Raw genomic sequence first — 14,951 nt, 5'->3', positions numbered from 1 at the left:
GGTGTGAACGTAACATCAGCCATGTTGGTGTGAACGTAAAATTAGCCATGTTGGCGTGAACGTAACATCAGCCATGTTGGTGTGAACGTAACATCAGCCATGTTGGTGTGAACGTGACATCAGCCATGTTGGTGTGAACGTAAAATTAGCCATGTTGGCGTGAACGTAACATCAGCCATGTTGGTGTGAACGTAAAATTAGCCATGTTGGCGTGAACGTAACATCAGCCATGTTGGTGTGAACGTAACATCAGCCATGTTGGTGTGAACGTAAAATTAGCCATGTTGGCGTGAACGTAACATCAGCCATGTTGGTGTGAACGTAACATCAGCCATGTTTGTGTGAACATAACATCAGCCATGTTGGCGTGAACGTAACATCAGCCATGTTGGTGTGAACGTAACATCAGCCATGTTGGTGTGAACGTAAAATTAGCCATGTTGTGAACGTAACATCAGCCATGTTGGTGTGAACGTAACATCAGCCATGTTTGTGTGAACATAACATCAGCCATGTTGGCGTGAACGTAACATCAGCCATGTTGGTGTGAACGTAACATCAGCCATGTTGGTGTGAACGTAACATCAGCCATGTTGGTGTGAACGTAAAATTAGCCATGTTGGCGTGAACGTAACATCAGCCATGTTGGTGTGAACGTAAAATTAGCCATGTTGGCGTGAACGTAACATCAGCCATGTTGGTGTGAACGTAACATCAGCCATGTTGGTGTGAACGTAAAATTAGCCATGTTGGCGTGAACGTAACATCAGCCATGTTGGTGTGAACGTAACATCAGCCATGTTTGTGTGAACATAACATCAGCCATGTTGGCGTGAACGTAACATCAGCCATGTTGGTGTGAACGTAACATCAGCCATGTTGGTGTGAACGTAAAATTAGCCATGTTGTCGTGAACGTAACATCAGCCATGTTGGTGTGAACGTAACATCAGCCATGTTTGTGTGAACATAACATCAGCCATGTTGGCGTGAACGTAACATCAGCCATGTTGGTGTGAACGTAACATCAGCCATGTTGGTGTGAACGTAACATCAGCCATGTTGGTGTGAACGTAGCATCAGCCATGTTGGTGTGAACGTAAAATTAGCCATGTTGGCGTGAACGTAACATCAGCCATGTTGGTGTGAACGTAACATCAGCCATGTTTGTGTGAACATAACATCAGCCATGTTGGCGTGAACGTAACATCAGCCATGTTGGCGTGAACGTAACATCAGCCATGTTGGCGTGAACGTAACATCAGCCATGTTGGTGTGAACGTAACATCAGCCATGTTGGTGTGAACGTAAAATTAGCCATGTTGTCGTGAACGTAACATCAGCCATGTTGGTGTGAACGTAACATCAGCCATGTTTGTGTGAACATAACATCAGCCATGTTGGCGTGAACGTAACATCAGCCATGTTGGTGTGAACGTAACATCAGCCATGTTGGTGTGAACGTAAAATTAGCCATGTTGGCGTGAACGTAAAATCAGCCATGTTGGTGTGAACGTAACATCAGCCATGTTGGTGTGAACGTAAAATTAGCCATGTTGGCGTGAACGTAACATCAGCCATGTTGGTGTGAACGTAACATCAGCCATGTTTGTGTGAACATAACATCAGCCATGTTGGCGTGAACGTAACATCAGCCATCTTGGTGTGAACATAACATCAGCCATGTTGGCGTGAACGTAACATCAGCCATGTTGGTGTGAACGTAACATCAGCCATGTTGGTGTGAACGTAACATCAGCCATGTTGGTGTGAACGTAACATCAGCCATGTTGGTGTGAACATAACATCAGCCATGTTGGCGTGAACGTAACATCAGCCATGTTGGTGTGAACGTAACATCAGCCATGTTGGTGTGAACGTAACATCAGCCATGTTGGCGTGAACGTAACATCAGCCATGTTGGTGTGAACGTAACATCAGCCATGTTGGTGTGAACGTAAAATTAGCCATGTTGGCGTGAACGTAACATCAGCCATGTTGGTGTGAACGTAACATCAGCCATGTTGGCGTGAACGTAACATCAGCCATGTTGGTGTGAACGTAACATCAGCCATGTTGGCGTGAACGTAACATCAGCCATGTGGGCGTGAACGTAACATCAGCCATTTTGGCGTGAACGTAACATCAGCCATGTTGGCGTGAACGTAACATCAGCCATGTTGGTGTGAACGTAACATCAGCCATGTTGGTGTGAACGTAACATCAGCCATGTTGGTGTGAACGTAACATCAGCCATGTTGGCGTGAACGTAACATCAGCCATGTTGGTGTGAACGTAAAATTAGCCATGTTGGTGTGAACGTAACATCAGCCATGTTGGTGTGAACGTAAAATTAGCCATGTTGGCGTGAACGTAACATCAGCCATGTTGGTGTGAACGTAAAATTAGCCATGTTGGTGTGAACGTAACATCAGCCATGTTGGTGTGAACGTAAAATTAGCCATGTTGGCGTGAACGTAGCATCAGCCATGTTGGTGTGAACGTAACATCAGCCATGTTGGTGTGAACGTAACATCAGCCATGTTGGCGTGAACGTAGCATCAGCCATGTTGGTGTGAACGTAACATCAGCCATGTTGGTGTGAACGTAACATCAGCCATGTTGGCGTGAACGTAGCATCAGCCATGTTGGTGTGAACGTAACATCAGCCGTGTTGGTGTGAACGTAACATCAGCCATGTTGTGAGCGCAAGCTCTTTACCTTTGATATGCTTTTGAGGAGTTCCGAGAATCTTTCTACTCCCGGAGCCCGGTCATGGGCAAGGCTTTTCTGCTGCTAGCCTGATCAACCAGGTTTTTGCTGTTGGAGGACCGCCGTCCCACACATCCATCACAGCCTAGTTGAACTGGCACCTACCTACCTGGAGGGTATTCCGTGGATTAGTGCCCCCGCGACCCGGTCCATGACCAGGCCTCCCGGTGGATCAGGGCCTGATCAACCAGGCTGTTACTGTTGGCCGCACGCAGTCCAACATACCAACCACAGCCCGGCTGATCCGGCACCGACTCTTGAAGGCAGCCAGGGGTCTGTGGTAATTCCCCTTATTCATGGTGGGAGGCTGTTGAACAGTCTTGGGCCCTGGACACTTATTGTGTTTTCTCTTAGTGTACTAATGGCGCCCCTACTTTTCATTTGGGGGTATTTTGCATCGCCTGCCCAGTGTTTTGTTTTCGTAGTGAGTGATTTTTGTGTGCAGATTAGGGACCATTCCTTCTAGGATTTTCCAAGTGTAAATTATATCTCTCTCTCCTGCGTCCCAGCCAGTATAAGTCAAGTGCTTCCAAGCGTTCCCAGTAGTTAAGGTGCTTGACAGAACTTATACGTGCAGTAAAAGTTCTCTGTACACTCTCTAGATCTGCAATTTCACCTGCCTTGAACGGAGATGTTAATGTACAGCAGTATTCCAGCCTGGAGAGAACAAGTGATTTAAAAAGGATTATCATTGGCTTGGCATGTCTTGTTCTGAACTTTCTCATTATCCATCCTATCATTTTCTTCGCAGTTGTGATCGTGGCACTGTTGTGATCCTTGAAAGTTAGATCCTCAGACATTACTACCCCCGTGTCCCTCACATTATTTTCTCGCTCCTGGTGAGGATAACCATTTTCCTCTTGAAGGCTTCTGCACTAGTTCCAGCAGTATTCCTGATATCTTGTGCTTACCACACCCCTACATTTCACTAGGTTTATTTTGCACTTCCTTCCATATCTCTGGCTCCAGTGTGTTACGGCAGATTTAGGACCAGTTCCTCGAGTACTTTCCAGGTATGTATATTTATGATGTATCTCTCTCTCCTTCGCTCCGGTGGGTACATGTTTAAGACTTTAAGGCGTTCCCAATAACTGAAATGCTTTACTGGCTGTGTGTGCCGTAAACGATCTCTATATTTGTTCCAGCTCTGATATTTCTCCCTCCTTGAAGGGGGGCCTTCTAAACTGAGCAATATTCCAAATGAGGGAGCACTAGCAATTTGAAGAGTGTCACCTTTGGTATTATTTCCGATGTTTTGCAGGTTTTCAATACCTACCCCGTCATCCTCGTGGCTGTAGTGATCTCTCTCTTATTATGTTCCTTGAAAGAAAGGTCAGCAGACATAATTATTCCCAAGTCTTTAATGTGTTCCTTTCTGACATGTTGTGAGCGCAAGATCTACCATGTTGTGAGCGGAAGATCTACCATGTTGTGAGCGCAATATCTACCATGTTGTGAGCGGAAGATCTACCATGTTGTGAACGCAATATCTACCATGTTGTGAACGCAATATCTACCATGTTGTGAGCGCAATATCTACCATGTTGTGAACGCAATATCTACCATGTTGTGAACGCAATATCTACCATGTTGTGAGCGCAATATCTACCATGTTGTGAACGCAATATCTACCATGTTGTGAACGCAATATCTACCATGTAGTGAACGCAATATCTACCATGTAGTGAACGCAATATCTACCATGTTGTGAGCGGAAGATCTACCATGTTGTGAGCGCAATATCTACCATGTTGTGAACGCAATATCTACCATGTTGTGAGCGGAAGATCTACCATGTTGTGAGCGCAATATCTACCATGTTGTGAACGCAATATCTACCATGTTGTGAACGCAATATCTACCATGTAGTGAACGCAATATCTACCATGTAGTGAACGCAATATCTACCATGTTGTGAACGCAATATCTACCATGTTGTGAGCGCAATATCTACCATGTTGTGAACGCAATATCTACCATGTTGTGAACGCAATATCTACCATGTAGTGAACGCAATATCTACCATGTAGTGAACGCAATATCTACCATGTTGTGAGCGGAAGATCTACCATGTTGTGAGCGCAATATCTACCATGTTGTGAACGCAATATCTACCATGTTGTGAGCGGAAGATCTACCATGTTGTGAGCGCAATATCTACCATGTTGTGAACGCAATATCTACCATGTTGTGAACGCAATATCTACCATGTAGTGAACGCAATATCTACCATGTAGTGAACGCAATATCTACCATGTTGTGAGCGGAAGATCTACCATGTTGTGAGCGCAATATCTACCATGTTGTGAGCGGAAGATCTACCATGTTGTGAACGCAATATCTACCATGTTGTGAACGCAATATCTACCATGTTGTGAGCGCAATATCTACCATGTTGTGAACGCAATATCTACCATGTTGTGAACGCAATATCTACCATGTTGTGAGCGCAATATCTACCATGTTGTGAACGCAATATCTACCATGTTGTGAACGCAATATCTACCATGTAGTGAACGCAATATCTACCGAACGAAGCGCAATATCTACCATGTTGTGAGCGCAAGATCTACCATGTTGTGAGCGCAATATCTACCATGTTGTGAACGCATGTTGTAAGATCTACCATGTTGTGAGCGCAAGATCTACCATGTTGTGAGCGCAATATCTACCATGCAATATCTACCATGTAGTGAACGCAATATCTACCATGTTGTGAACGCAATATCTACCATGTTGTGAGCGCAATATCTACCATGTTGTAAACGCAAGATCTACCATGTTGTGAGCGCAATATCTACCATGTTGTGAGCGCAATATCTACCATGTAGTGAACGCAATATCTACCATGTTGTGAACGCAATATCTACCATGTTGTGAGCGCAATATCTACCATGTTGTGAGCGCAATATCTACCATGTTGTGAGCGCAAGATCTACCATGTTGTGAACGCAATATCTACCATGTTGTGAACGCAATATCTACCATGTTGTGAGCGCAAGATCTACCATGTTGTGAGCGCAACTCAACGCGATCGAACAATTTAGTATGAACGCAACAAGATCGAACACAGAGTGAACGCTAAAGCGTTTATTCTGCGTTATTTTTTCGTGTCCATTTTGTTTCTCACTGTTATCATTTTCTTCATTCTTCACTGTATCTTCATTCTTCACTGTATCTTCATTCTTCACTGTATCTTCATTCTTCACTTTATCTTCATTCTTCACTGTATCTTCATTCTTCACTGTATCTTCATTCTTCACTGTATCTTCATTCTTCACTGTATCTTCATTCTTCACTGTATCTTCATTCTTCACTGTATCTTCATTCTTCACTGTATCTTCATTCGTCACTGTATCTTCATTCTTCATTGTATCTTCATTCTTCACTGTATCTTCATTCTTCACTTTATCTTCATTCTTCACTTTATCTTCATTCTTCACTGTATCTTCATTCTTCACTGTATCTTCATTCTTCACTGTATCTTCATTCTTCACTGTATCTTCATTCTTCACTGTATCTTCATTCTTCACTGTATCTTCATTCTTCACTGTATCTTCATTCTTCACTGTATCTTCATTCTTCACTGTATCTTCATTCTTCACTTTATCTTCATTCTTCACTTTATCTTCATTCTTCACTGTATCTTCATTCTTCGCTTTATCTTCATTCTTCACTGTATCTTCATTCTTCACTGTATCTTCATTCTTCACTGTATCTTCATTCTTCACTGTATCTTCATTCTTCACTGTATCTTCATTCTTCACTGTATCTTCATTCTTCACTTTATCTTCATTCTTCACTGTATCTTCATTCTTCACTGGTTCTTCATTCTTCACTGTATCTTCATTCTTCACTGGTTCTTCATTCTTCACTGGTTCTTCATTATTCACTGGTTCTTCATTCTTCACTGGTTCTTCATTCTTCACTGGTTCTTCATTCTTCACTGTATCTTCATTCTTCACTGGTTCTTCATTCTTCACTGGTTCTTCATTCTTCACTGGTTCTTCATTCTTCACTGGTTCTTCATTCTTCACTGGTTCTCCTTAATTAAAATAACACTAGTCTTCGATAATTCGAGGAGTCTGGACTCGCGTCATTCTCTTGATCTCTCTTTCGTTCACGTTTCCTCGTTCCAGTTATTCTTTATTACTTTGGATATTTAAATATTACATCAGACACTTGTGCAACATTTGGGAATATTGAGAGAACGTTTCACCAGATAGTGGCTTCTTCGGTCCCATACAGAGAAAGGTAAATGAGGAGTTTGAGGTGGTCAGTCCCTCAGCCTGGAGAAGACTTCAGCTCCAGCTGAACTCTTCTCCAGGTTGAGGGACTGACCACCTCAAATACTTTTTCTCCAAGGTTCAAGGACTGATTACATCATCTTTACATCGCTACCACACCTGCTTCCTCTGTACTTAACTGAAGAAACCCACTGTGTAGGCTGACTGATGTAGGTAAATGATTTAAAAACTAAGCCAGTCCCTTCCATCTTTAATACCTATGATCGTTCTTCGACACGTTTTTGTATTAATCTTGGTCGTCACACCGACAATAAATATTCATTTAATCCGTTAGAAGTCTTGTTTACCCCATTAACTTTAATCCTAAAAAGTTACACGTAGTTTTGATTCATCAGACTATTGCCTCGTTCTTTCAAACGATTACTTAATCCAACAGAATCTTTTCTCATCCTACAACTATGTTCTTAATCTTACAGCAGCTTCTCTCATCCTACACCACCATTAATAATCCTACATCAGCTTCTCTCATCCTACAACAGTGCTCTTAATCCTACAAGCGATTTCTTATGTTTTGAGGGATTCCTCAATTTTCAAACGCTGAAGTAATCCAGTAAGTGTTCTATTAATCCTTCAGGCTTCACCGTAATCCTACAGATGTACTATTTATCCTACAGATGTTTCCTTACTCGTGCAGAAATTTTATCCACAAAATTGCATCTTAATCTTTTACATATTTTTTCTAAACATATAACTTGTTTTCTCGGTTGGCTGGTTAATTGGGCTTAAATTAACCAGTTGGCTGGTTAATTGAACTTAAATTAACCAATTGACTGGTTAATTGGGCTTAAATTAACCAGTTGGCTGGTTAATTGGCCTTAAATTAACCAGTTGGCTGGTTAATTGGCCTTAAATTAACCAGTTGGCTGGTTAATTGGCCTTAAATTAACCAGTTGGCTGGTTAATTGGGCTTAAATTAACCCGTTGACTGGTTAATTGGGCTTACATTAACCTGGCTGCTTAATTGGGTTTAAACAATTGGCGGGCTAATTAGGGTTAATTAAAACTTGACTGATTATTTGGGTTTAAATTAACCAACAACTAGAAATAAGCTTATTATTATTATCTAAGAAAGCACCAAACCGACAAGGGTCATACAGAAATAAGCTTAATCCCAGATATAGGCTTATTGCGACTAATGTGAACTCTGAGTGTACATAAACTACGTACATTCAGCCTTCACGAATACATGTACACATGTACTGTTACTCTCAGCGCACGTACATCAAGATGTAGGTTAGGTAAGATCCGTCAGGGAACATGACACGTGTTTCACGGTGCTGGTCTTAGTCCTGCGGTGACTCGCCATTGGAGCTTTTGGTCATCTGACCGAGGCATTCCACCGGCTTACCGTCCACCCCATTAAAAATTAATGTCCTAATCATATCCGCATCGTGTCTGTCTCAGTATTTTGTTTGTGTCATTTTTAACAGTCTTATGACTTGTATATTTTTATATACATGATATAGTTACGTATCGTTGTTCGGAGGCGATTCAGTTGTTCTATACAGTGAAAATATTGAATTAGACGAGAGAAATGTTCCATTAGTTTATAGTATTTTGTGAATGTTGAGCTGCTTCCGAGAACATATCTCTCAGACCTATCTGCATTACCTAGTATCACTAGGCATGTACCTGCTATCACTAGGCATGAAACCTGTCTAGTGACAGTAGGTACATGATGTTTGTAGGATAGTTGGTGTAGTGGTTAGAACGTCGTGAATTTTGACTTGCTTCCCAAGTTATAATGAACGATGAATAAACAGGAAGGTGGACGGGGAAGTAGAACTGTGACCCCGAGATAACAGCTCCAGTACTTTAACGCTTAGCTACGTGGCTTCCAATACGAAAGTTCCACACTGCCTATTTGAAATCACGTAGCTCAGTGATAAAGCGCTGGACTGTTAATCTCTGGAACCCCTTCCCCATATACCTATATATATAATCAATAACAACACAGCGACTAGCCGAGGATTCGAACCCATGTCGTTTTGGCCCGCCTCATGGTGAGCGAAAATCACTTGACTGCAGACGGCGGGCATTAAACATCTTCAACACACCCAGAGAAGACACTGCCGAGAAGAGATACATAGTCCTCCCCATCAACTCCATTGCCAAACATGTTTCCAACATCTTTTCCAATACATCATTCCAAGTATCTACCTCCACAACCACGACCATCAAGGACATCACCAGTAGTAGACAGGACAAGCCTCCATCCTCTGCAGGGGTATACATAATCCCTTGTAATGACTACAACAAATTATATGTGGGCGAAACATCAAAAGACCTCCAAACACGTATTTCAGAACACCAATTTGCAAGCAGGACTGACGATACAAGGAATGCCTGTGTACAACATTGCAATTCACACAACCATTTAATTAACTACAGAAACTCAAGACTTATCGCCACAGAAGACAACACTCAATACCGAAGAATCCTGGAATCATCGCTTATCTCTATAACCAACAATTTCAACCAGAACAATGGCTTCTATAACATAGCTGAACCACTCGCGAAGAAACTTCTTCATCGCTATCCCACATAAGAACATAGAACACTGCAGAAGGTCTACTCACAACTTGTCCAATACCCCTGCCAAGCTACCCAAGACTCTATAACTCCACCCGGTAGATCATCAGATGCAGCATTCTCCACCTGACCTCAACTTTCTGAACATGCCTATAAATACCCTCGTACCTTCCAACCCCAGGTAGATCCGTGTGTGACTTGAAAAAGCCCACTGTGTGGGTGAAACGTTGTCAATAAAAGGATCACATTATACTGCATATGTGTTTATATTTCCACTGTGTCGGTATTTGATACCATTTATTTCCACTCTCTAACCCACAGGACCACACAATCCTGTGGGTTCTGGGGGTTAGAGCGTCGTGTGACTTTCGCTCACAAGGAGGCGGGCCAAAACGACATGGGTTCGAATCCTTGGCTAGTCGTAGTGTTGTTATTGATTAAATACCACTCGTTCGTGGTGATAATATACATACATATATATATATATATATATATATATATATATATATATATATATATATATATATATAAATATATATATATATATATATATATATAATGCCGTATAGGTAAAACTTGCGATTTTGGCTTAAATAACAACGCTCTTCTTGCCGAATAAGGCAAGCGAAAATTTGTGTATGCAATAATATCGCAAGAATTATTCTGTAAAGTAAAAGGACACAAGTGCAACTAATGTGATATTTTATTGTGGCAACGTTTCGCTCTCCAGGAGCTTTGTCAAGCCGATACGATATCGGCTTGACAAAGCTCCTGGAGAACGAAACGTTGCCACAATAAAATGTCACATTAGTTGCACTTGTGTCCTTTTACTTTACATATTGTCGGTAATTCTACCAACATTATTACAAGAATCATTCTGAACCTAACGAAAAAAAATATGTTTCATTCTGTTTATTTATTATTAAATTATTGTAAACTTATCTAAAATATATTTAGTTGGGTTAGGCTAAATTAAATTGCGCTTGTTATAATAAGGTTAGGTAAGTTTTCTAAGGTTCTTTTGGTACAAAAGTATTAATTTTTACATTACCATAAATGAACAAATATATTATTAAACTCATAAGAGAAAATTTTAGAAAGGACTTAATTTTAAATGAGTTTTTGCTGACCAGTTTTACCTATTCGGCACGACATATATATACAAACACTGATCTCTGGCTGAAGGAGACTCGAACCTACGAACCTTGGAACAAGATATGCAGTGCTTTACCAATCTACCCACACTGGACCAATACCTTGGAGTCCAGCTAGCGCTAGATTTTGATCCAAGGCAGCCAGCTTTCAGGGAGAAGGCTTACAGCTTTTGTGTATATTTCGCCTGTTCTTGCGAATTCCTTGCATTGTTAATATCTCTAGTAAAGCTGATGCATGCACGGGATGAGATGAAAAGCTGTAAGCCTTCTCCCTGAAAGCTGGCTGCCTTGGATCAAAGTCTAGCGCAAGCTGGACTCCAAGGTATTGGTCTAGTGTGGGTAGATTGGTAAAGCACTGCGTACCTTGTTCCAAGGTTCGTAGGTTCGAGTCTCCTTCAGCCAGAGATCAGTGTTTGTGTATATTTCGCCTGCTCTTGCGAATTCCTTGCATATATATATATATATATATATATATATATATATATATATATATATATATATATATATATATACACACACCACCGGGGACCCAAGGGCAGCCACTTTCAGGGTCCAGCGCCTCCGCGTCGCCATCCAGAGGGGAAATGCTTGCTGCATACGTGGCTCACGTCCAGCCTCGGAGGAGCTGGAGGAAATTCATGATCTTTGATACATTGCGCCATTGCATTCATGTTTGTTTTTTCTGTAAATGTATTTTGTTTATTAATAAATGTTCACATAGAATAAATATATAGGGGGTGGTAGGAGAAGAAAATATTCAAACAGGTCCGGGGAGAACCTTGAGTTTTCCCTGAGGTACGTTTATTGTCTTCTCTGAGGATGAGGGTCCCCAGTCCAGCTATGGAGGTGGTACTTCCCTATATATTTTTTTCATGTTATATATATATATATATATATATATATATATATATATATATATATATATATATATATATATATATATATATATTATATAATATACTGTGTGTGTGTGTGTAACACACTGGCCGTCTTCCACCAAGGCAGGGTGACCCGAAAAAGAAACTTTCACCATCATTCACTCCATCACTGTCTTGCCAGACGCTCGCTGATATCTAAGTTCAGAAAACCCTCCAAACTGCATATATACCCACTCCTCCTTCAGAGTGCAGGCACTGTACTTCCCGTCTCCAGGACTCAAGTCCGGTTAACCGGTTTTCCTGAATCTCATCACAAAATGCTACCTTGGTCACACTCCAGCAGCTCGTCAAGTCCAAAAAAATATTTGCTTCAAGTCACTCCTGTCTAAAAATGCATCACATGCGTAGAAAACATATATCTGCTCTATGGCAAGTTAATAATGCTTTCCAAACAAAAGAAATTCGTCGCACAGCGATAACTACCTTAAATTTGCACTATTGCAATATAAAAAATGGTTTTGCATTGTCGTAACGTGTACTAAACTTATACTTTGCGCTGTACCCGGAGATAAGCTTTCAATTTCTGCTATAAGGACCAAACAGGCATTAAAGCTTTAACGGGAAATAGGCTTTAAATTTCCATCATAACGTGAAATAAGCTTTCAATTTTTTTTATGAGACGAAATGGGATTTAAATTTGAATTATACTGCGTGATGGACTACGCATTTGTGTTTCTGCGAGAAATACGCTCTCTATATTCTTCGTAGCGGGCAATAAGCTTGAAATATGCGGAATGACAGGAAATAGATTTCAGTTTACGAAATTACAGGAAATAACGTTGAAATACGTTCGTGACGAGATAGAGGACAAAAGTTTAAATATGCTTAATTACGAGAAATAAAGAGTTTTAAATTAGTTAAGAGAGAGAACAAGTATAAGAGATTCGTCTCACCTCCACAACAGTTAGGTAAAACAGATAATATATCGATACACAGAGAACCCGTACATGGGGGAGAGATGACATTTCGGTCCCACTTGGCATATTTACGACGATGTTTCAGTCCCACTGGAACCATTTACAAAGTCACACTAACAGAAAACAGTTAGGAACCCACTATGTATAGCCGAGAGGGCAGGGATGGGACCAAGAGAGGAAGAAATAGTAGCAGTGGCAGTTATTTGTGTACTGTGTATTGTTCCAGTCACGATATTGTACCTGTTCTTTAATATAAACAGTTAAGAAAGAACAGGGACAAGACCTGTACCTCAGTAGTTAAACCATATGGGGACACTAGATGAATCTCCACACCACAACAGAAGATACAAAGAGGGAGTGACAAGAGTATTTTTAAGGTGATAACTTACCGAGCCACAGATACGATCACCAGCAGGTTGCCCAGGACTGATGCAATGATGACTGCTGCCATCACTGCCCCCTTCAGTATCAACACCAGCACCCCCACCCATGTCGGCTGCACGCCCACGTCCACGCCCACCACCCATGCCTCCTCCCCTGCTGGGCCAGCGGAGGCAACGCCATGGGGGAGCGTGGAAGTGGTCTGCAGGCTTAAGAAGGATTCTGGAGGCATCAAAGAGGTGTAAAGAAAGTCGTGTGTGCCGGTTAAGGCGTTGCTCTCAGTGCCAGGGATTTCTGGGGCATCCACGCCCACGCCTACAGCGTGTGTCCTGGCCACCCCATCGTCGTGTGAGAGGTTGAGGTTGGTGGCGGGACCAAGGAGCAGCGTGGACACCATCATGAGTGGGAACTTAGCGTCCAGACTAACATTGTCCAGCGCCACTTTGGTCTGTTTCGTCTCTCCTGTCGTAACCGCACTCGCTACAACCCCACTCACTGAAACCCCACTTGCTGCAAAATTCACTCGCTGCAACCCCTCATTCGCTGCAGCCCTCACTCCTCAGAGCAAAAACTCGCGCTCTTCCCTGTTCATCTCTCACTCTGGCAACATTCTCAAGCAACGCGAAATGTCTTAAATAATTGTCGAACATTTCAATATTTTCTTTTTTTCGAGCACCTTCACATTGCGGAATAATAAACATTCACACTGACAAAGGTTTAATGAAGCCAGTAATGCTCTATCTCCAGTTACTGTCGGTGAACATCGCGCGATCATTGCCTAGCGCCTTTAGTTCTTTGCCTGTTTGCCCGACGTTCCCCTCCTCCCACGAGCACGGGTGAGCGTGCACTGCAGCAGGAGGAGCGGCAGAGCCTCACTCCCAACACCACCACGGTCCACAGGTGACTGAGCCAGCGGCTGGTCTGGGACCGCTGGCGGCGACACACACACACACACACACACACACACACACACACACACACACACACACACACACACACACACACACACACACACACACACACACACACACACACACACACACACGTACACACATACATACACACACACACAAAAGGAGCCAGGAGGTTAAACTCGACGATTACCACCACAATCAAAGGAGTATGTACACACAATAGCGTAGCTCCGTTCCTGTAACCACAAACAGGTAACTACGAGTATATATCTGCCGGTATAAACCCTCGTAGTTGATAACAATTTGGATTAAAAAGACAGCTGAGTAAGCACTAGAACATATTACAATACGTTTCGGTCCTTGATCACTTCTAACATATAAATGTCGAAAATAAAAGTATATAAAAGCTGGAAGCGACATGTGAGTGTCACAGTGACCAGGAAAAGGCAAGTGAGGTCACGTGATTCCTGTGTTGTGAGGCAGGCTAAGCTTGGCCTAACTGAGTTTCTTTATCAACATTTTTTTTTAATTTTCTAGATTTCAATATTGTTCCAAGGTGTCGGTGATCGGCCATAACTTTTTGACGGTGTCTAGAAGCCTCGCTGATCGCCATCACCGACACCGCAGAATATAATACCGGTAGCTACAAAAATCCCCCCAGAATATATAAAAATTAACATACATGATACTCTGTCAAACAGAGAGCAACCTACCTCACAACACATGAATCACGTGACCTCGCTTTACCTCGCCTCTTCTCAAAAGATCCTCACTTGTGTTTTTGAGGTCATTACATATCAACCACAGCATTTTAGTCGCCTCTTACGACACACATGGCTTACGGAGGAAGAATTCTGTTCCATTTATCCATGGAGATAAGAGGAAACAAACAAGAACAAGAACTAATAAGAAAATAGAAGAAAGCCCAGACGGGTATATATATATATATATATATATATATATATATATATATATATATATATATATATATATATAAATGCTTGTACATACATGTGTAGTGTGACCTAAGTGTGAGT

The 14,951-nt window shown here is 41.8% G+C and overlaps 1 protein-coding gene across 1 annotated transcript in view; it reads right to left on the bottom strand.

The window, feature by feature from the left end:
- Positions 1 to 13,837, bottom strand: part of LOC138854369 (octopamine receptor beta-1R-like) — a 215,817-nt gene extending 201,980 nt beyond the window's left edge. Inside the window, exon 1 of the mRNA XM_070097030.1 lies at positions 13,009 to 13,837. Within this exon, the coding sequence (XP_069953131.1) occupies positions 13,009 to 13,400 (392 nt within the window). The 5' untranslated portion in view covers positions 13,401 to 13,837. The remainder of the gene's footprint in view (positions 1 to 13,008) is intronic.
- Between the last annotated feature and the right edge of the window lie 1,114 nt (positions 13,838 to 14,951).

The sequence above is a fragment of the Cherax quadricarinatus genome, chromosome 56 (assembly GCF_038502225.1).
Source record: "Cherax quadricarinatus isolate ZL_2023a chromosome 56, ASM3850222v1, whole genome shotgun sequence".
Lineage (NCBI taxonomy): Eukaryota > Metazoa > Arthropoda > Malacostraca > Decapoda > Parastacidae > Cherax > Cherax quadricarinatus.
Note: the sequence above shows the minus strand (reverse complement) of the source record. Positions and strands in the feature narration are given on the sequence as shown.